Source organism: Pleurodeles waltl, chromosome 8 (assembly GCF_031143425.1).
Source record: "Pleurodeles waltl isolate 20211129_DDA chromosome 8, aPleWal1.hap1.20221129, whole genome shotgun sequence".
NCBI lineage: Eukaryota > Metazoa > Chordata > Amphibia > Caudata > Salamandridae > Pleurodeles > Pleurodeles waltl.
The window spans coordinates 1,513,311,435-1,513,334,869 of NC_090447.1; the positions used below are offsets into that span (position 1 = coordinate 1,513,311,435).

At 48.5% G+C, this 23,435-nt stretch overlaps 1 protein-coding gene across 2 annotated transcripts in view; it reads left to right on the plus strand.

Annotated features, from left to right (window-relative positions):
- Positions 1-23,435, plus strand: part of PTGFRN (prostaglandin F2 receptor inhibitor) — a 378,388-nt gene that overhangs the window by 232,882 nt on the left and 122,071 nt on the right. For both annotated transcript variants that reach the window (XR_011194649.1, XM_069202804.1), the window contains exon 5: positions 21,924-22,346. Coding sequence is in view for 1 of the 2 variants with exons in the window: in XM_069202804.1 (XP_069058905.1) it covers positions 21,924-22,346 (423 nt within the window). In the remaining variant the exon portion in view is untranslated. The remainder of the gene's footprint in view (positions 1-21,923; positions 22,347-23,435) is intronic.

Genomic DNA, 23,435 nt, shown 5'->3' on the forward strand with positions numbered 1-23,435 from the left:
AAGCGCTCTAACCTGTTGTAATCTATCTGTGGGCTTTTAACCACACCCAGCGCATGTCCATCACACTCACTCGTTCGTGGGCTTGCCTTTCAAAAATCCTTTGTTGTCATTGGTAAATGCTTTACGTTTGTCCCGCCTTGGCCATCAGCCCCCTTACATGGATAATTGCATGATTGCCAATACGTTTGACTGCGAGCAAAGTCCTTTTTCTTTTTGAGTCTCTCCTTAGCGCTCATGGCAGCTATAGCGCTTTGAATCGGCTCGCTTATGTCAACTGTTTTACTTTCATTTTCAATTTGTGGCAAGAAAATTACAGTTAGGAATTTACCGCACTAATAGCTCTCAGGAAAATGTGAGACCCATTGCATTGCAAATGGTTGTTGTTTTTTCCTGTCGTGATACTGAAAGGGCCAGAGTTGCGACATGGCTGAGAAGAGGGCTGCGCAAACAGCCTATTCAGATCCATGTTTGCACCCCTAAAAACCCACTGTGAGGCCAACCTTTTCATGTGGCCTTTTCTTACTCAACATCTCATATCGTTTCATTTTTCACCACTTCCTGCATTTTAACTCTCAACTTTCAGTGAGCAGGGAGGAAGTCTGATGCTAGACAGTGTTACTGTGTGTGACCCACACATCAACCAATCGCTTTTCAGGATTCATAAACCGCAGCAAATCACCTCTGAGGGTCTTGAGGCGCTGAAGTTGCTGGCTACTCCGCGAGTGCCCTGTTCATTCGAACAGCCGTGTTTTGAGTCCTTTCCAAAATTCCTGAAGTGATGCGGCGGTCCTGAGGTGCAATGGAAGTCGTTCCGAGCTCTGGCCACCATCTGAGAGAAGAAACGTCTTCCACTATTGTATCGGCGGATCCGAGGGGGTGTCTGTGAGGAAAAGAGAGGCTGATCGCAGGTGTCTGGTCATTCGTTTGTTGACGTATGCTGGTCCTTTGTTGTGAGGGCTCTGTTTGCGTGGGTCGGCATCTTGACCTGGCCTCTCTTCTGGATCGGAAGCCGGTGTAGCTTCTTCAGGTGCGGGGTGATGTGAGTCCTCTGGGGAGGTCAAGGGTGAGTCTTGCCGCTGAGTTTTGTATTGTCTGTAGTTCCTTCAGGAGGCTTGCGGTGATTCCTTTGTAAAGAGTGTTACCGTAGTCCAGCGTGCTGGTGACGAGGACCTGTGTGACGGTCCTTCTGGTGTCGAGTGGGAGCCACCTGAACGCCTTACGGAGCATGCGTAGGGTGTAGAAGCAGGTGGATGAGACTGCGTTTACCTGTTTCTTCATAGATAACGCATCTGAATTTCCTAAGGGAGGCCAGAACCGGTTTCTCGCAACAAACCCCACATTCTTGCACTCATTTCTTGGGAAGAGGCGTGAAACACTTACGCAGTAACGCGCCTCCTTCCTGGCAGTGAGACGGGATTGAGGGAGGAAAATGGCGGGAACCTTCCACATGAAGGGTGGGGGAGAACAACCAGCGAGGGCTGGAAGTGGGTACGTCTGACGCCACAGAGTGACTTCACACCAGGCGTGTCTTGGATTTCGCCTTATAAATCACAGCGTTTCAGCAGATGCAGATATAAGACACGTCCCAGCACAGCCTTAGAATTATTTTCACCACAGCCACGTTTTCACACGTCCTTGTGAAGCGACCTTTCATCGCAAATGTTTAGCAATATTTTCTTTGTGGCCACATTACGTATTTGTTGCCGTCTACATATAATTGCATTAGTCACTTTAATGCACGCATTCTTCAGCTCAAGACACGTGAGCATCGAGCATGCGTGGCTAACCATCTGCAAGGACAGTTGGTCCCAAAGGTGAAACCGATTGCCTTTGCCAATGCTTGTTCTTAAGTGTTTGTTGATATTAACCATTGGGTCTCTCAAAGTGGATTTCAACGCGGACAATGAATGTCCTTTATACTTCTACGTGATTCCCTGAAAGCGTCTGGAAAGTTTACAGCTGGTGATAAGTAGGACGGGTCATCGGCTTTGGTGTAATTTATTAAATCTCCGTGGGGGGGGAGGGGAGGCATAATGTTTTACACACACACACTGCGCATCTGTTTGATGCTGGCGGTGGCTATATTCAAGAGGTTCTTCGTTGCCTATGGGACAGTCAGGACTGATTTCACCGTGGAGTCATCGTCTTTTCAGATGAATTACAGCTCCGTGTGCATTGCTGACACCCTGTGTGCTCTTGGGCAAATCTGCCTGCAAGCTGCGACAGCCCTTCCCTTGTGGGCGACTCTGATCACGAACAATTGGAGGCTCTAGGATCTAGTTTAAAAAACTTTCCTGCGGCTTAAATAAATAGAAAAGTTACTTCGACGTTCCGTCGGCCCCTCCCAACAATATAAACTAACTGGTCTGGAGTTTCCCTTAATTTCCCACAAAGAGTTCATCCAGTCAGAGCGCAGCTGCTTGGCTCACCCTCCCCCATGCCCCCCCTCGCTGTCACACCCCACTGTTCTGGCTTCTTATCTCGTCCACATGTGGATAATTCCAGGTGTGTCCGTTTCCGTACTTTGTAACGCGTCTAATCACGGTTTACTGATTAACACTATTTTCAAACAGTTATGCTGCCATTGCGCAAGCTCTCTTCTACCCCCAAAGTGGCCTCTTGGCGCTAGAACCCCACAGCAACAATGGGACAGCCAGATCTTTGGTTGAGCATGATTGGGAATGGGCGGGGTTTTGAAGACTTTGCTGTAATCCCACCTGTCCTTGGTGGGTGGGGCGCAGCCAATGGGAGGGTTTTCCACACCCTTGCCAAGATCAGAGAGTGAGCGCGGCCTCCTCTTCCGAACTTCCTGGCCCTCTGGTCCAAGAGAACTTTACCATTCATGGTGGAGGCAGGATTAGAATATTCTTTACCTAGAAGCAGGGACTCAGCCCATCTACCTCATGAACAAGTCCTGGTCCCTGGTGCTGGAGGCAGCATGCTCTGGTTGGCTGACGCAGGGCCCTAGCCAGGCAGAACCCGTCCCTCCGGTCCAGGGTGGATGGCCGCTGTATAACCTGCTCACACCCTTGGGTAGCTTGGCACAGAGCAGTCAAGATTATCACAGAGGCAATGTGTAAAGCAAAATCAGCACTTCCCCACCACAATGCACAAATGGGACTTCGCACACTATGTAGGTTTATAAAAATTGTGTTCAACACACTATCACTGCAATATGAGCATCATGTTACTCTGTGCATAAATCATTTTTAGCAATAGGATTCATAACATTAGGCCCAACTGTGTGTACCACCAAGGACAGTAGTTACAAGTAAGAAAACAACACTTTCCCACCCAGCTCTCTCGAACTTCAGCCCAAGACCCACCTTAGAATTTACCAACTTCAAAGTAACACATACATTCAGGGTGTTCCCTGGTTCCCCATGTTAGCAGCATTAAGTACATACAAGGTTTAGAACACTTTCACATAACACTGTGGCCTAGACCGTACTAGTAAATCGTAATGCCAACCTGGGGAATTCCCTGGCAGAAGAATGAGACCAGGAGCACTACGGTGCTGCCCTCGCATTCATCCACACTCACTCCCACACTTCTACTCTGCACCGCCGTACGGTGCCATGGGTATCATTCGGCTCGTGCACACAAACGCACCCTCTTATGCATTCGCTCCCTGCACCCTAATGCAGTGCTTTGGTATCCGGCTAGTGGATGCCACTGTCTGCAGCCCCCCCATGCCCCAAACCACCCACCAACCAGCTTTGGCCATCCCGCCCCACCATGAACCAAAAATTGAGTCAATCTTCCCCTGGATACTAGGCCGCTCGCAGCCAAAGTCATGCTTCAAAGGATACCAGGGACAAGGCGGACTGGGAGGGAACGGCAAGATCTGATCCAGCAGCAATTAGCAAGGATGTTAGGGCTCCCCGTTGTAGGTTCAGTCCGAGGTCTGCAACACCCAGGGGAAGTGTCACTGGGGCCGCCTGCTAGGCACCACTTTGCGCAGCCAGACAATCCAGTGTTACTAAATAATTACCAATTCCGGCACCTCCGGAATGGAGGTGCACCCTTGGGGCGTGTTGACTTGAGGTGCCCTCAACGATTGCAATTGCACACGAGTTACCAGGCCAACGTCACCTGCAGAAGGTGGCACCGCGCCTGGTGCATGAAGACTTGAGTTGCATGGACGGTTACAATGCCACGTGAAATGTGTTCAGTGCTGTACCTCCACAAAAATGATGCGCAGTGTCAGGGGCCCAATGATCTTGGTCACCCCTAACCATACGATCACTCTAAAGACAGTTCCCGATGTGGTTCCTCCTCGGAAAGAGGCAGCAGTCTGGTGCGTGATGACTAGAACCACACGAGACAATCCTGACGCTCCCAGGAAGACGTAAGTCCTGCACCCCTCTGCAATGAGCGCTCAATGACTTGCCAGTCTAGATGATCCGATCACATGGGGAACTTTGTTTCCATACTTCCCTGGAATGAGGCACAACGTTTGATACGCAATGACGTAAGTATCACCAGACTTCCTAGTCACACACTAAGGCGCACGTTCAGCTGTGCCGTATGAGGCAGAGTATAGCACAACGTCAGTGTCACCCCCACCTCCAAGGGTTGCCACCTATGAACGGGGCACAGCACGCAATGCGCATGCTGCCGAGGGTCACACAAGAGAAACTCGACAACAGCGTGCCTCGCGGGGTCCTGCACTAGGTGATCCTCTTCACATCACTAGACCTTTCAGCGTGCAGTGGGCCCCATGATAAAGGGCCACTCACCTGAGGTGCGTACCCGTATTTGGCAAGCTCTGCACCAGGGTCTCCAAGCACAGTTCTTAGTCAATTTCTCTGCAAAATGTCTGTAATACACAACACTCGCATTAAAAAACAAATGAAAGGGCAACAGTATTTAAAACAATCTGAGTTATTCGTGATGATCAGGGCAAGCCTCTGCAGAACAGAGCTGGATTTATCAGGGGGCCCCTGAAAGGCTGGGGACCTGGGCCAGAGTCCACTTTTCCCTTGCCTTAAAAGGTTTTTGCTTTGGAGTCTTCTAGTCGTGTGTGTCTCTCTCTGATCCCTGCATACTTTTCTTTGTGAGTGCCATTGCAGGCTTCCTACTTGTGATTGTGTTTGAATGAATGTGTTGGTCTGGTAATGAACTTCTGAAGTTTGTGATGGCCTCACTAGCCTGCGGATGGGCGAATCGTCCCAAGACCAGGCCTGCTGTTTGTTCCTTAGCAAGAGATACTGCTAAGGACGCCAGACTTGTGGGGTACTCGGGAGGCTGGTCAACTGAGTCCAGCAGCAAGGTAAGTAGTTGGCACCATGTCTACTACCTTCAAGAGCCTGAGGTCCTGAGTCCGGAACGAAGGATACTAGTTAGAGCTGTCCCTAATGTTGAGAGCCCGGGACACAGAGCCCAGCATCAAAGTTAGTTGTTGGACCTATCGGAAACTTTGAGAGCCTGAGACACTCCGGCCAGCACCAAGGCTAGTAATTGGATGCGTTCCTTCTCCTGAGAGCCTAGGACAAGAGAAAACAGAACCTCCCCCCACTGTGCGACTCTCTTTCCTTGGCATCAAATTAGATGCTGTGGAGGGTTTATGCAGGGTGCAAGCAAGTAAAATAGACGGCATGAAACAACTTATTATGACACTACTTGGGAAGAAGAAAGCCACGCTGGGGGAGCTGCAGCAGCTACTAGGCAAACTCAACCTCGCAAACAGCGTGATCCCAGCGGGGAGGCCATTTGATAGGCACCTCGCATGGTTAACCCAGTGCTTAATTTGTGCTTGTTGTTTCCGGTGCGGGGCACCGGCTCTAATTTTTGAGGGCCAGCACTTATTTTTCTGTCTCAAACATTTACTGCGAACAAAAGGCACATATGGGAAAGATGGAGGAAGAGAAAAACAAAAAAGCGTCGCAAGGGGAGAAAGCAGAAAGCTGCAAGAGTGAGCTGAAGGGGCAGGGAGCCGCTGTAAATGGATTGAAGAGGCCCAAGATGGCTTTAGGATTTTACTGCCTCAGTATTCAGTGTTCGCACATTTAATTCAAGCAGCCACTTGTTTAAGAGGAGGGCTTTGGGCACTGGCACCTTTTTATTTCGAAATTAAGCAGTGGGTTAACCATAGTGTTGACAGGGAGACCGCACATGGTCCGACTCACATGGGGAGTGAAAGAGGATCTCCGTCAATGGGCGGCATTCCTAGTTGAGTTCAATGGGACACTATCTGGCGGGAACCCTGGGTGTCAGCTAGGCAACTAGAGCTGTTCACCGATGCAGCTGAGGGCGAGTACTTTGGGCCATTTTGGGATCAGCATGGGTAGCGGCCAGCTGACCAGCATGAGGGTGTGAGAAAGGGATCACCAAAAAATTGACGGTGCTGAAGCTTTTTACCGTCCTAGTCGCCTTCACCATCTGGGAGGAGCAGCTCGCCAACAAGCAGATAGTTCTGTGGGTCGACAACCACGCGGTGGTGCAAGCCTTGAATTCGGGGACAGCACATTGCCCGATAGTGGTGCGCATGCTCAGGCATTTGATAAGCTGCCAGCTCAGGGCGAACATTGCAATCAGGGCCAGGCACATCACCGGCAGTGAAAATGCGGTAGCTGATGCGTTGTCTCGTTTTCAGTGGCTGAAATTCAGAAAGTTGGCACCCCACGTGCACCCCGTCATGGCAGCGGTGCCACGAGATATCTAGAAGCTGGTAGACCTGACCTGACCATGCTGGTGGAAAATGCCCTAGTCCCCAAGACAGCTGCTAAATATCATCAGTGCTGGGAAATGTTTCAGGAAATAACTGGCTCAGGAGGGTATGGAAGGTGTCCAGTAGAGAGGTGGAAACATTTATACATTGGGTCTTTGCAAGGGGAAGAACGAGGTCATCGGCACAGACTCACATCAGCGCAACTTCTTATTAAGTGAAACTTGCAGGTAGCGGGGGTCCGGCCAACTCCTTTTACTGTCGGGCAGCCATGAAGGGCTGGGGGCACCTGCAACCAAGGCAGAGAGATAGGAGGTTACCCACAAGTTTCAGCACCTCACAGACACTGCTTAAGGAACTTAAATGCATTTGCAGTCAGGCTCACAAAGTATTACTTTTTAAGGCAGCTTTCTTGCTGGCGTTTTTCAGGGCGTACAGGGTTAGTGAATTAGTTGCCCCTGCCTGGTTCACTCTGGGCACCTCATGCCTGAGAGCGGGGGGGAACCAGCACATTGCAGACAGCCCAAGGACGATTTACCTACGCCGATCAAAAACAGACCAGTTGGGCAAAGGCAAGCACACACGCCTGACCTCTTGGAAAACAGCAGATGCTGTCCAGCTTGCTGCATGCGTCACTACCTGCAGGGGGCGTCCAGCCCCTTCTTCAGAATGAGAATGGCTCATACCTCAGCCGCTTCCAGTTTAACGCAGTCCTTAGAATGGCCATTGGGGCAACAGGCCTCCCACCCAAAATATATGCACCGCACGCCTTTGGCGTAGATGGGGCGACAACGTCCGCGCCCCGCCGCCTGAGTGCAGATCGCATCAAGCCTTTGGGCCTCAGGGGTTACATTTGACCTGAATGTATCTGTTCTTTCCCATGGCGCCCTGATGGACAAGCGCGCAGGGTGGGGATCCTGGGTGCTCTCTTGCCGCGAGGGCGCAGCGGCGGGTGTCCGCGTAAAACAACTACAGGGGGATTTCGGTGCCCACAGTGGTATCCTGGATGGACAGACCGGGTATGTGTTGGGGACACTTGCTTCCTACTTTTCAACATGCACCACGGCGGGAAGGGAGGCCTGAAGATATAGCACTGCATCTGGGGGGGCGGCTTAGCCGAAATGGGGCGCAGGGTCTTACTCGGGGAATGCTTTGCAGATAAGTGGGGAGGCTTCCTGGGGTCCTGGAGCCACAGGCAGTGTGGCAGTGACACCCTACGTGGACAGCACTTGGGGTGCCTCACGGCAGGGGCACGGGGGGCGGGCCAGCAGGGGGCGGACATGGCACTTGCTGCAACTTGCAGCAAGGTGTGCCTAGAAGTCGCAGGAGTGCCGACCCTTGCTGAAATGGGCCTGTTCGCTCCGGGCGCTGTCAGGAAGTGAAATGAATCCACAAACCGAGGGCGAGAATGTTGGACTGTGCTGCGGAAGTTGTGATTTTGATCACCGATACTCTGACCTCTTGTGGGAATGAAACTGCAGCCGTTTTTGCTCCCCCGATGTCTCATGCGTGGTCAGAAGGGAAGGATGATGGGTGCGTGGGACCCGCCTGGGGATGCAGGGGGACCCGCCCATCCCGGAGGCGTTTCGACAGGGGTGGAAACAAACTAGAGGTCAGAACTTGGCCTTAAAGTGCACTTGACAGTGGCTCGAAGGACACCACCATAGCGCAGAGAGGCACGAGCTAAGGCTGTGTGGATTTATTCATTCTTTGATTTGGGGCCCTGTCCGCCTGCACTGGGAGGGCTGTGTGCCTGATAGCCTGAGGGGGGCGGTGCATACCCCATCCAGGGGCCTTATGACCTCACTAATGTGTTATTATTGCGCCTCTCCTTCTGACACGCAGAGAGCTGCAGTAAGGCGCTAGGAGGGCGTGAAAGGAAGCGAGAGCGTTCCCGCGCCTCCGGGGTGTGACCAGAGACAGAAACACAGACAGGGGCCATGAGAGCCCTGGCACACCTCGGTGTCCTTTGGCTGACAGCAGCGGGCCTCCCCGGATGGTTTGTTGACACACAGGATTTAAGGCGAGGGAAGGCCAGGTGTGGTTGGACCGTTCCGGCAGAGCTCCCACTTCTGCAGGTGCAGGCTGGGGTGCGGCTCACGTAGGATTAGGGTCTGAGTGTCCTTCGGGGGCCGGTGCGGATATTTACCTCGAAACTGCTAACAAAGCTTGGAAGAGTCTGGTATCTCCGGGGCGAGGAGAATTGATGGGGAGTGAGGAACCGATAGGAGGGAAGGGAGTTCTATCTTGGCGTTATTGTGGACATAGCGCTGCGAAGGAAGCACATGTTGACATTGCTAATACTTCAAGCTGGTTTCTTTGATACCTGCCCCCGTCCTTCCGAACTAACCCCGTTCTGGGCCCAGGCTGCTAACAGACTTAAGCTGGTTTCTTTTATAGCTGTTCCTAACCTTCAGACAAGCGTTTCTCTTGACGCGGGCTTCTAACAGCGTTAATGGCCCTCTGATGCTGGTGACTAGAGGGCGCCGCTGAGATCTCCTCGGTTCTGCAGACGGGGTGCGTCTGGATCAGGGGTCTGCAGCCTCTCCTGTAATAAGAGCTACTTGTGTTCAATGATAAACATTCCGAGCTCATGATGTCACTAGTGTGCTAATAGTGACCTTGTCACTAGGGGCTGTCCCATGCAAGCTCTCCTCAGTGTGTCAGGAAAGGCTGACGGAAGTGATGTGAAAACGGAATGCCTCTACTGCGTTAATATATGAAAGCCATAGCTGCAATGGCCCTGCCACAAAAGTCATTTTTAAATTAATTTTCCCAAATGCTGCATAATTTGTAACTCAAATATCGACTTTACATACATTGCGGAAATCCAGCACTTTTGGCCCCAAATACAGCTAAGCTTATGAGTTCGGAAAACGCACACATTCTCATCTCAAGTGCAGAATTTTTAATTTTGGGATGCATATATTAGTTTAACCAAGCTTAAGCTTCTACTTTCGCAGGCTGGGCTGCATAAAGGAGAGCTACTTACATGTCCATGGAGAGCTACCTGTAGCTCGCGAGCTACTCGTTTGTTGGGAAACCTATAGCTCACGAGCTACTCATTTGAGAAGCCTGTAGCTCAAAAGCTACTAATTTGAGAAGCCTGTAGCTCGCAAACTACTCATTAAAGAAGCCTCTAGCTTGCAAGCTACTCATTAGAGAAGCTTGTAGCTCACAAGCAAATAGTTTGAGATGCCTGTAGCTCGCGAGCTACTCACTAGAGAAGCCTATAGCTCACGACTTATTCATTAGAGAAGTCTGCAGCTCGCAAGCTACTCATTAGAGAAGGCTGTGGCTCATGAGCTACTCATTAGAAAAGTCTGTAGCTCACAAGCTACTCATTCGAGTAGCCTGTAGCTAATGAGCTGCTAGTTAGAAAAGCCTGTAGCTTCCGAGCTACCCGTTCAAGAAGCCTGTAGCTCATGAGCTTCTCATTTGAGAAGCCTGTGTCTCAAGATCTACTCATTAGAGAAGTCCGTACCTCACAGGCTAATCATTTGAGGAGCCTGTAGCTTACTAGCTACATGCTTCTTGAATGATTAGCGTCGTTAGAGAAGCCTCTAGCTTGCAAGCTACTCATTAGGGCAAGGCTGTAGCTCACGAGATACTCATTAGGGAAGCTTGTAGCTCTCAAGCTACTCATTAGGGAAGCTTGTAGCTCGCAAGCTACTCATTAGGGAACCCGGTAGCTCCCTAGCTATTCGCTAGAGAAGCCTGCAGCTCGTGGGCCACTCATTAGGAAAGCCTGTATCTCGTGAGCTACTCATTAGGGAAGCCTGTGGCTCCCGAGCTATTTGTTAGAAAAGCCTGTAGCTCATGAGTTATATGTTGGAGAAATGAGCCACTTGTTTGAGAAGCCTGTAGCTCACAAGCTACTCGTTTGAGAAGCCTGTAGCTCACAAGCTACTCGCTAGAGAAGCCTGTAGCTCACGAGCTAATCATTTGAGAAGCCTGCAGCTCATAAGCTACTTGTTAGAGAAGCCTGTAGCTTGCGAGCTAATCATTTGAGAAGCCTGTAGCTTGCGAGCTAATCATTTGAGAAGCCTGCAGCTCATAAGCTACTTGTTAGAGAAGCCTGTAGCTCACAAGCTACTCGTTAGAGAAGCCTGTAGCTCACAAGCTACTCGTTAGAGAAGCCTGTAGCTCACAAGCTACTCGTTAGAGAAGCCTGTAGCTCACAAGCTACTCGTTAGAGAAGCCTGTAGCTCACAAGCTACTCGTTAGAGAAGCCTGTAGCTCACAAGCTAATCATTTGAGAAGCCTGCAGCTCACAAGCTACTTGTTAGAGAAGCCTGTAGCTCACGAGCTAATCATTTGAGAAGCCTGTAGCTCACGAGCTAATCATTTGAGAAGCCTGCGGCTCATAAGCTACTCGTTAGAGAAGCCTGTAGCTTGCAAGCTACTCGTTAGAGAAGCCTGTAGCTTGCAAGCTACTCGTTGAAGAATTATGTCGCTCACAAGATACTCATTCGAGTAGCCTGGTCTAGCCGCTGCAGGGCCTGTTTATGCCAATAAGGCACGCTGGGTCGCTGGTTGGGTTACTCCAGTGGCCTGCTAGTGGCAAGACCTTCAGCACCATTGTCATGGAGACATTTCTTGTTGCAGCCCTCCTTCCCCCACCCTCTCTGCCCATGGCTGGTAGCGCCTTAGGCATCCACTTGTACTGCTTTACCCTGGAGCTGGCTCTTGGTGCAGGACCCGCCCAGCTAGGGTGCTCCTTTCACCTCCTTTCCCTGTGGTTGGAACTGGCAGCCAGTCAGAGACCTGGATGTAGGAAGGGTTTGCATCACACATTCTGAAAATGAGAACTCATCCCCATCAGTAATCGGGTGGTTTCTTTGGGCCAATGGAGACCTGCCAGCAGTCTGCTTTCAAGTGGACATCCACGCTCCGTGTCATCCTATGCCGCGGCTCTAGACAGACATTTCTGAATGTACCCCCTGAGAGCCCCCCCTCGGCTGTGGGCTTTGGCAGTGTGCATGTTATTGCCGATACCTGGTGTTTTCCTGTGGCACGGGCTCCATAGAGTTTGGGATCATTTCCTGGCAGACAGTAGGTCCTTTCTGTTGAGAAGAGCAACAGCAGTTGCTCAAACCGACATGCGCATTACTGCATCCACCCACCAGAGGGGCGTGGCCCAGCCCGCCCAACCAGAGGAGGTGGGTGGGAAGAAGCATCGCACACATAGATACTGAGAAACCGCTCGCACAAAATAAATACTACAATAACCAAATTAAAACATATTTTTTTATTATTACCATTGTATTTACTTAGTGTTTCTGTACCCTGCCACCCCGTACTCTCCCCCTCCTCCCATCAGATACTTTGGCAGAGCCGTGACCCCAAACTTATCTTAGACACCGCAATAATGTCAGTATAACTAGAGACGAGAACCTGGGAGATGGCGCGGCAGCAGGGGATTGGCGCAGTAGTTTCACCTCCGTCCTTGAAGGGGGCACTTCAGACTACTGATATATAGGACTCTCAGTTTTATGAGATATATATATATATATATATATATATATATATATATATATATATATATATATATATATATATACACACTTCCTTCCGTATTTATCCATATGTATTTTATGGCTACCTTATCGGTATTTATCCATATTTATTTTGTGTTTTGAGAATAAGTAGAGTCATAAAATTGTGTATTTCCACATTTATTTAAATTAATGAAAGACTGCGTGGAACGTCACTCACAAGAACCACACATTTTCAGTATTTTCCTGCTTATAAAAATAAACACAGACAGGAAATGCATTGTTTTCTGCCTGTTTTCCTGTAAAAATCAATAAAAACGGAAAACTGGGAGCCTTCCTTGTATAGCATGAAGCACGAATGAAAAAGCCACGCAGTGCGTTGTCGCAGGCTTGCTCAGTGGGATTAATTGTATGACCCTGCCACGATCCAAATCCGGGATGGAAATCTCTGCAGTGAGCGCGCAGCCCACCGAGGTATGTCTGCCTTTAAATCCAGCCTCTGAAGCTTGTTGGGGGTCTGACTGCCCTAACCGGCCCTGCGCACCCCAAGACTCCGATCCAAAGACTGAAGGGGCGGTAGCCCACCCACAAACCACGTCACTGGCCATTGGCGAGGGCCGCCACCTTCCAGGACGCCTGCGCTTGGCTCGTGGGGTTTGGTTGGAGGCCTGGGGTGTCCACTTGTATCCTGAAGAGTGTGTGAGCTCTGGGGTGTGCACTGCTGATAGAAGCGCCTAGAAGCTACAGGGTGGAGTGCAGGCTTCACAAGGCATGCATGCTGTGGGTGAAAGGGCCAGGCCTTGGTGCTGTCCCCCAAACCCCTACAGAGGGGTGCATGGGAATACTCCACCCTACCTACCTTCCTCGTAGACTGTTACCCACCAGATGCTGGAAACTTTTTTTAACATTTAAAATAATCATAAAACTCAACACTGAACTCAAAGCAGACAGGGCCCTGTGCATTACACAGGAGCTGAGAGGCCAGAACAATGTGGCACCAGTGGGAGAGACTGCAAGAACAGTGAAAGTGCACCAGGAACATGAAAACTATGCGGAAAGAGCACGCAGAGGACAGGGCATAGTGAGGGGGATTAACTGAGGTCCAGACCAGCTTGTTTGTAGCGAAGACATTTCATAAGATGCTCAGGAAAACAGCAGAACAGGAGAAAGTCTCAGCAGCTTGAAGCAAGAGCACAGCTGGTAAGAGGCTGGTCTGCACCGCAGCTCTGAGGGATGCTCTCTGCGCCCTTTAACTCTCAATCCCTCAGTACCAGCAGCAAACTTTCAAAGACCCAGAACTGCCTGAAAGGGCGCCAAACACTGCTAATAATGCACTTAAAACTGCCGGACAGGATACCCAGCACCGCCTGATAATGCAGTGAAAACTGCCTAACATTACACCAAACTCTGCAGACCCCAGACACCTTGGCCTCCCATTCCCTGCGTTCATTCTCAGACAGCGTCTAACCTCAAATGCTCCCTCTCAGGCCAGTTTGCCCTTCTCTCGCTTTCACGTGCTCTTAACCACAGATTCCTCTGTCACTCAGGCCTTGTCTCTCCTCCTAACCTCAGATGCCTCTGTCACTCAGGCCTTGTGTCTCCTCCTAACCTCAGGTGCCTCTGTCACTCAGGCCTTGTGTCTCCTCCTAACCTCAGATGCCTCTGTCACTCAGGCCTTGTATCTCTTAACCTCAGATGCCTCTCTCACTCAGGCCTTGTATCTCTTAACCTCAGACGCCTCTGTCACTCAGGCCTTGTATCTCTTATCGTCAGACGCCTCTGTCACTCAGGCCTTGTATCTCTTAACCTCAGACACCTCTGTCACTCAGGCCTTGCATCTCTTAACCTCAGAAGCCTCTGTCTCTCAGGCCTTGTATCCTCAGTATCTGTCACCCAGGCTTTGCATCTCTTAACCTCAGACGCCTCTGTCACTCAGGCCTTGCATCTCTTAACCTCAGACGCCTCTGTCACTCAGGCCTTGAATCCTCTGATATCTCTGTCACTCAGGCCTTGTATCTCTTAACCTCAGATGCCTCTCTCACTCAGGCCTTGCATCTCTTAACCTCAGACGCCTCTGTCACTCAGGCCTTGCATCTCTTAACCTCAGACGCCTATGTCACTCAGGCCTTGTATCTCTTATCGTCAGACGCCTCTGTCACTCAGGCCTTGTATCTCTTAACCTCAGACGCCTCTGTCACTCAGGCCTTGCATCTCTTAACCTCAGACACCTCTGTCACTCAGGCCTTGCATCTCTTAACCTCAGAAGCCTCTGTCTCTCAGGCCTTGTATCCTCAGTATCTGTCACCCAGGCTTTGCATCTCTTAACCTCAGACGCCTCTGTCACTCAGGCCTTGCATCTCTTAACCTCAGACGCCTCTGTCACTCAGGCCTTGAATCCTCTGATATCTCTGTCACTCAGGCCTTGTATCTCTTAACCTCAGATGCCTCTCTCACTCAGGCCTTGCATCTCTTAACCTCAGACGCCTCTGTCACTCAGGCCTTGCATCTCTTAACCTCAGACGCCTATGTCACTCAGGCCTTGTATCTCTTATCGTCAGACGCCTCTGTCACTCAGGCCTTGTATCTCTTAACCTCAGACGCCTTTGTCACTCAGGCCTTGCATCTCTTAACCTCAGATGCCTCTGTCTCTCAGGCCTTGTATCCTCAGTATCTGTCACCCAGGCTTTGCATCTCTTAACCTCAGACGCCTCTGTCACTCAGGCCTTGTATCCTCGGATATCTGTCACTCATGCCTTGTATCTCTTAACCTCAGACACCTCTGTCACTCAAACCTTGTATCTCCTCCTAACCTCAGACGCCTCTCTCACTCAGACCTTGTATCTCCTCCTAACCTCTGTCACCTCTGTCACTCAGACCTCGTAGCTCCTCCTAACCTCTCACACCTCTGTCACTCAGGCCTTGTATCCTCGGATATGTGTCACTCAGGCCTTGTATCTCTTAACCTCAGACGCCTCTGTCACTCAGGCCTTGTATCTGTTAACCTCAGACGCCTCTGTCACTCAGGCCTTGCATCTGTTAACCTCAGATGCCTCTGTCTCTCAGGCCTTGTATCCTCAGTATCTGTCACTAAGGCCTTGCATCTCTTAACCTCAGATGCCTCTGTCTCTCAGGCCTCTGTCACTCAGGCCTTGTATCCTCAGATATCTGTCACTCAGGCCTTGTATCTCTTAACCGCAGACGCCTCTGTCACTCAGGCCTCTGTCTCTCAGGCCTTGTATCTTCAGTATCTGTCACTCAGGCCTTGCATCTTCTAACCTCAGACTCCGCCCCCCAGGCCTGGCTGCGAGAAGCCTTCTCACCAGATGCTGGAAACTTTTTTTAACATTTAAAATAATCATAAAACTCAACACTGAACTCAAAGCAGACAGGGCCCTGTGAATTACACAGGAGCTGAGAGGCCAGAACAGTGTGCGCACCAGTGGGAGAGGCTGCAAGAAGGACAGTGAAAGTGCACCAGGAACATGAAAACTATGCGGAAAGAGCACGCAGAGGACAGGGCATAGTGAGGGGGATTAACTGAGGTCCAGACCAGCTTGTTTGTAGCGAAGACATTTCATAAGATGCTCAGGAAAACAGCAGAACAGGAGAAAGTCTCAGCAGCTTGAAGCAAGAGCACAGCTGGTAAGAGGCTGGTCTGCACCGCAGCTCTGAGGGATGCTCTCTGCGCCCTTTAACTCTCAATCCCTCAGTACCAGCAGCAAACTTTCAAAGACCCAGAACTGCCTGAAAGGGCGCCAAACACTGCTAATAACGCACTTAAAACTGCCGGACAGGATACCCAGCACCGCCTGATAATGCAGTGAAAACTGCCTAACATTACACCAAACTCTGCAGACCCCAGACACCTTGGCCTCCCATTCCCTGCGTTCATTCTCAGACAGCGTCTAACCTCAAATGCTCCCTCTCAGGCCAGTTTGCCCTTCTCTCGCTTTCACGTGCTCTTAACCACAGATTCCTCTGTCACTCAGGCCTTGTCTCTCCTCCTAACCTCAGACGCCTCTGTCACTCAGGCCTTGTCTCTCCTCCTAACCTCAGACACCTCTGTCACTCAGGCCTTGTGTCTCCTCCTAACCTCAGGTGCCTCTGTCACTCAGGCCTTGTGTCTCCTCCTAACCTCAGATGCCTCTGTCACTCAGGCCTTGTATCTCTTAACCTCGGACGCCTCTGTCTCTCAGGCCTTGTATCTTCAGTATCTGTCTCTCAGGCCTTGTATCTTCAGTATCTGTCTCTCAGGCCTTGTATCTTCAGTATCTGTCTCTCAGGCCTTGTATCCTCAGTATAAACAAAGGTGGGGACTGGGAGATTAATGGTCCAGTGCACAGTCTTCCAAAATGAACCTATAATATCAATATAAGTGCACTGTTCCACAAGAGAGAGAGAAACAAGAAAACTAATTTAGTTTGGAAGTGGCGAATCTGTACTGGGTGTTTTTTGGAGGGCCCTCAAGCACCCACTTGGGTGACAGGTATCATCATCGGGCTTACTCCTCGCCAGACTGGTGCTGCAATTCCTGGCTTGCCACCCAGCATTCTGGGTGGCACTCAACCATTGTAAAATTGCTAACAACAAGGGTCTGGGAAAGAGACTAAACAAGAAACAGAGAGTGTTGAAAAAGAGACAAAACTCTTAAAATTAGCTCTGAACCTGAACCATTATTTTAATGCGATAGAAATTGGGTTCAGTCCAAGATTAAAAACGAAAATATAAGAGTGTTACTGGAAATAATGTTCCGTTACACTCTATAATTAGGGAAGGGAGTTCACCTAATCCTACATGGTCAACATGTTTCACGTCTATGGTTGGTCACTAGGTGATCCAGTGACGCTTCTTCAGGACCCACGAAAAAAACCTTTGATTATTAAACTACTTCTCCTATGTGTCAATAATTAATCAAGTGCACACAAAGTCACTTACAGAATAGAAGACAGAGTAAGTCTAAGTCAGTTGGTCAGTACAGTCGCCCATCCCATATTAGAGATTGGGCTCCCTAGGTCTGCGCTAGCATCAACCAAGGAGAACGAATTTGTTTGCTCCTCGGTTTGTCAGGGAAACCTGCCCCGTGCCGCGCGCCTGTAGACCAGGCATTGCAACACCAGTCTGGCAAGGAGTAAGCCCGATGATGATACCTGTCACCCAAGTGGGTGCTTGAGGGCCCTCCAAAAAACACCCAGTACAGATTCGCCACTTCCAAACTAAATTATTTTTCTTGTTTCTCTCTCTCTTGTGGAACAGTGCACTTATATTGATATTACTTGCATCTTCAGTATCTGTCACTCAGGCCTTGCATCTTCTAACCTCAGACTCCGCCCCCCAGGCCCGGCTGCGAGAAGCCTTCTCAGAGGAGTTGAGCAGCCCCTCTCCGGCCGGAGGGATCTCTTCCTTGTGTTACAAGCACTGATGGAATGCCCCGCTCATGCCGGAGGGATCTCTTCCTTGTGTTACAAGCACTGATGGAATGCCCCGCTCATGCCGACTAGGTGTGAAATTGATGGTCGCTTCTAATTTACAAACTGCCTTTACATTGATGGATAGCACATGACTGCGGGCCTCGCGCCGCCCGAGCCCCCGCCCCCTGGTCTTCTTCCTTCTTTCCATCTCAGGCCCCGACGTTACTTCTTTCGCAGTTTCACGCTTAAGTATATTTATTTCTACTGCCTTTCCTGACTCTTTCTTTTTATATCCTTTCCTTTTATATCATTTCTTTCTTTATTTTCTAATTTAGTTTACAATCTTGTTTTTCCTTCTTTTAGTTCCTTCTGTCATTTCCTCTGTATTTGCCCTTTTCTTTATTTTTTCATTGCCGTTTTCTATACTTTGTTCACGTTTTTACTTTAGTCTTATTTTCCTTTCTTCGTTTCTCCCTTTTTTCTTTTATTCATGCAGTATTCCATATACTTTTATTTCTCCCTTTTTTCATCCCTCAATTCAGTGTTAACATTTTTGCCTATTTTGTAGGTCTGCCTAGACACACCCTTAGCTGTTTTGCCAGGCTCTGCTAATAATAAAAAAAACAAGTATATATTATGTACTCTCAGTGAGGGCCTTGGGGTTAGACCTCGTCAGCCATTGGGGTATTCAGCTGCCTGTCTTCTGCGCACCAGAGCCTGCGCCACGGGGCAGTGAATCAGGCCGCCTCAGTCATTGGCTCTCATGTACTGGGACAGCGCCCTCCTCCTAAGAGGAAGTGCACTTCAGTACCAGGACTCATGACCTACTCTACCATTGTTTGTTTTCTTCCAATTCTTTATCTTTTTTAATGTTTTAGTCTACTTTGGGTATTTAAATGGTCTTAAGGTTACAGTCAATCAAATGCAATAGTGCCTACTCTTTGTGCAAATACAATCACATTTTCCTGTGATGTGCATTAAAAGTAATGAGGGTTTCTTTACTTGTTCCAAGTGGACCTGGCTGTTAGCAAACACCTGCTCTGGTCTATGCAGTGGCTATTTTTTTAATTGTAATACTTTTTATTGCAAGCCTACTGTAGTCACCTTGAGAGGCGGCCTGACATTATATTGCTTTCTATTAACTGGCTTTATTTGTTTTAGGCCTTTCGGCATGTCTTTGTCCCTCCTGTGGAGCATAGCTTGTTTATCAACTCTCTGTCCAGTCTTTGTATTCTTCGACGAGTGCTCGGTCTTTGGGAACTCATGCTTTAGGCCTGCTGGCACGGCATGCGCTGTCACTGCAATGAGTATTGTTTACCATAATTGCGTTGGAGCCCACACTTTGCTTACCATTCGTTGGCTTCATTGTCACCCTTCTTTGCTGCCTCCTAATTGGCCGGGCCATGCTGACTTCACTTCCTCTTTTTTTGTGTGGAGCATGGACCACCTACTGATTAATTTAGCTTAGTTAGTGTCCCTCTGTTGTCCATCCATTGCTTGCACTGTGATTCAGATACTAATGTCTTTATTTTCTTCCCCTCCCACCCATTATCAGTCTTGCTTCTTCCCCTCCCACTTCGGTGCTCCTGTTGCTTCTTCCCCTCCCACCTCCGTGGTTCTGTTGCTTTTTCCTCTCCCACCCCACGCTCCTGTTGCTTATTCCCCTTTGATCCCTACCACCAGTGTCCATGTTGCTTCATACCTCCTACTACACAGTCCCGTTGCTTGTGTTGCCTCCCCCGCCATCTGTCATAACAAAAAACAAAAAAAAAACAACTCTATAACATGCCCAGCGCTGGCCGCATCATTTAACTTTATTTTTTTTCCAGCCCTGTTTCCTCCCTCTGGTTGTCTGTCTTCCACCTCCCCACCAGAAAGTAAAAAACACTATGACTGAGCCAGCAATAGCAGCGTCACATCACCTTTTTAACTTTATTTTTAGCCACGCTTCTGTACAACATTGCTAAAAGACATCCGGCAAAGCCAATAGCTCTTGCATAGGTGATAGTTAATGGCTTTGCCTGTGCTTTTTCTTTTTCATGAGGCACTCCATGAGAGTGCATGTGTTTTCAGCTGTGCCCCTTCTATGCTAGTTCAGGAAGCACTGAATGTGCTGTATTTCTTTGAGAAGGTTTCTTGTTTCCTGTGTTTCTGCATCGCTGATTCTACCTATCTCTGGCAGTACCAGTTCATCAGTCATGCATGCTTCTGCGGACAGTGTTGTCTCCATGAGCTTGTTGATTTTAGTCACTGCTCATTACCAATAGCATAACTTAAACAACTCTTTCTCTCAATTTCATGCCATAGTCGCTGGAAGTAGTGGAGTGTGGGGTGCTGACGCACCCCCAAAATAACCATGCTGAAGTTCAGAATCCTTGAGTAGTTAAGATGGTTTTAAAATGTGTCTTTATCCTGCCACATTTGCTGTGTTTTAAGAGAGGTCAAGTGTGGGGCTCTGTCTTCTGACAAATTGTTGCGTATTCTTTTAAAGAGAGCATGATTTTATTTTTTCTTTCTCTGACTGCAAAGTTAGAGGATTTTTGTGACTACAAAATTTAAACGCATGTAAATGAACCGTACAAATATTTGAGAATATATCAGCAGTTAAGAAAGCTCAAATAAAACACAGTTTAATAATTCAGAAGTGTGGTGGAAACAAAGATTTTAACAAAGATTTTCAAAACAAATCTGCACACCTGGTGACGCTGATTTCCATGCATTATTGGCTATGCGCTGTATAGATTTATCAGTAAAACTGTATATCTTTGTACATTCAGCGGTCGTTGTCTGTAAATGGCAGTGCGCCGTCACACCAAGCTTTAGTAATATATTTGCGACAGTGTGCTCCAAAATGCATCGCCAGCAGCATACTTCTCACTCTCCTGCTGAATACATTTGCTAGACTTGTTTTTTGTGTGACATTTGGATCTTTGATCATCCCTATGATGTCACTGATGTAACAATAATGGGAGCATCACCCAATATGCTCCTCTTACCAGCAACACTTAGCACAAGTCTCGACAAAGCAGGTTTTTATAGCACATGCTACCTTGACGGAGCCTATTCTAAGCATCCCTGATGTTTAATATTGTGACTGTGAGGGCTCAGATTTTGTTTCATTCAAGTACATCAACCAGGCTACTTCTTTTGCACGCTTGACTCTGTAAAGGTGGCAATAGCAGGCAGAGCAGGCCTACTTTGGGGTGAAGTAGGAGGGCGGTGACTGGGATATAGCTTACCACCGTATTGTCAAATCTCTATCTCTTCTAGAGACTAAGGGAATAACTTGGAAGGCAGTATGGAACTCTTATGGGCCGAGCCATGTACATCCTTCGCTCCACCTACACCCACCTTACATCCACCCGTACTCTGACCTCCAGTCTGCCGGCATCAATGCATCTCTCAGCCACATGGCAGACCCATACTAAAATACTAAAAACTATTAGCAAACCTAGTAGGTCCCAAAGTCGAGACCTATTGGCTTTGCCTTTGCTTGTTAATTTTATGCCAAATGTTTGCAAGAAAAAAAAAGAAAAAAAATTATAATCTCGACAGCTTTCCCAGACCTTGTGGTGATGCTAATTCATGCTAATTCTAGTTTTCTCTGTAGTCATTCACCTATCTGTTTAGTTCTTTCTTTATGCTCTATTCTTCTCATTGTCTCTCAACTTTTCTCCCACTGTCTTCTATTTGCTTTTGCTTTACTTTCTTCCTATTTAGTCCACTTCTTGTACTTCCACTCTTCTTACATTCCCTTCTATCTTGTTATTGCATTCTGTCATATTTTTCTACATTTTTCCCATTTACCTTTTTTCAGGGTTTCTCCAGTTTGCTTTTCTTCTCCCTCTTCTTATTTTCCATCCTTTCTGTCAGCACCCGTTGCTCTTGCTTCCTTTCCTTACATCAGACATTACATGTTTTCTTTGCATGCTCTTTCCAATCTCCTTTATTTTACAATTTTTCTATTTACTTTCTCTTTTTCACATTTCGCTTCTAACTAAAGAAATAACTTCTGCTTTGCCTTCTTTCTCTGTTTAATTCCTTTACTTGAAATGTTCCCCATTTCTTCACACTGTTCATTTTCACTTATTCACCAGGGTTCTTTTGTTCCTACTTTGTAACTCTTTCCTGCATCTCTTCTCCTTCTGCCCACCTGTGTTTGGGTGCTGTCTTTTCCTGTTGTCTCCTTTATTCCCAGAGAGTCCATCCCCTTCCTTTCTCTTAGTCGGTGTTTTGTTGCACACAGTTCCTTGCCACTGCTCTTCCATTCTTCCATTGTGTTGCTTTTCTTTTTGTCTTTTATTGAGTCTCATTGCACTCTCCTGTTTTTTCTCCCTGTATCTCTAGTTCCAAAGTATGAGGTGTCATTGGAAGCCCCCACCATCCCGCTGCATCCAGAAGACCCCACAGAACTGGTCTGCAAAGTATCTTCTGCCGAATTGTCCAGCAGTATGCGCTTCTCCGTAGCCTGGTACTACGCACATGCGCAGCGCAGTGACGCCGTTGCGGCCTCCGAGCTGGTGGCCACCATGGACCAGGACCTAGTGCTGCGGGTGGAGGACAAGTACCGTGAGCGTGCCCGGAATGGGGACATTGGTTTCTTCAAGCCTGATGTCTCCAGCTTTACGTTACGGATACGGTGGACCATGGATTCCGACCGGGGGAATTATTATTGCATTGTAGCCGCTTGGAGTAGAGAGGGGGCCACCAGCTGGACCAAGAGCAAGGAGGAGACATCTAAGCATGTGAATATCTTCTGGCCGTCTGAAGGTACGTGCTATGTCACGGAGTTGGGTTCCTGTGCTTATGTGTTTCATCACTTAACACCACTGCTTGGCCTCTGGAGTACCATAGGTAGAATAAAGACCAACACCACCCTTCTGCAATGGAAATTCCAGTTGGCCAGTTTAAAATGTCTTTTTAGTGGGTCCTTTGGTAGCAGGTATTTTATTTTTTATCTTGGACTGTAACAGTCCAGTAAAACATATTGACAATGTTTCTGCTCACACAAATATACCAGCTGGGGTAAGCGGAGGCTATTGGAATGAAAACGAATCTGGCATAGGCAAACATTTTTGAGCTCCAACTGGAATTTCCTCCATAACAGTTAACCAATTTACCACAGCTTGATCTAGTTTAAACCATTTGAAACAGGTGAAATGGAAATTTCCACCAGGGATTGCAGTGGTTATTGCATCTTTCAGGGAAGGTGTGTCCCTGGTGTGACCTCAGTGAGAGCTATGGCTGTAGTGAGGGCATGTTTTCTAGTCCAGTGTTTCCCAACCTGTGGTCCGGGGACCCCTGGGGCTCCGTGAAACCTCCTCAGGGGGTCTGCAACTGCTCAGAAAATTAAATAATATTAACAGATTAGGTGCCCAGCTTTTAGACTCAGTAGCGTGGTCCCCAGATTCCAATAAGGATGCAGTGGGGGTCCCCGAGGTCCAGTAATGATAAAGTGGGGATCCACAGAAGTCAAACAGTAGGAAACCACTGTTGTAGTCTATGCTGCTTTCTCTTCTTAGCAGTAGTCCCTCAAGGACTTTGAATTGTCAGGTGATGAAGAAACACACGGGGACACCGCCGTAGCCCAAGGAGAAGGTCCTGACATTTAAGAATTCATTGAATCACACAGCGAGAGAACAGTCTAGAGGATATTGAAAGAGGTCGAAAAGAAACATCAGGAAACTCATCAAGGGTGCACAGGTACTGAGCCGAAAACATAAGACTCTGATGCGAAGACAGTTGTGACGCTCAAACCTTCAATACCTGTAGGCAAGCAGAAGTTGAAAGTGCCCAACAGGTACAAGGAAAAGGTACTGTTGGAGATCAACGCTCAGAAGCCACTTCGAAGTCGAAAGG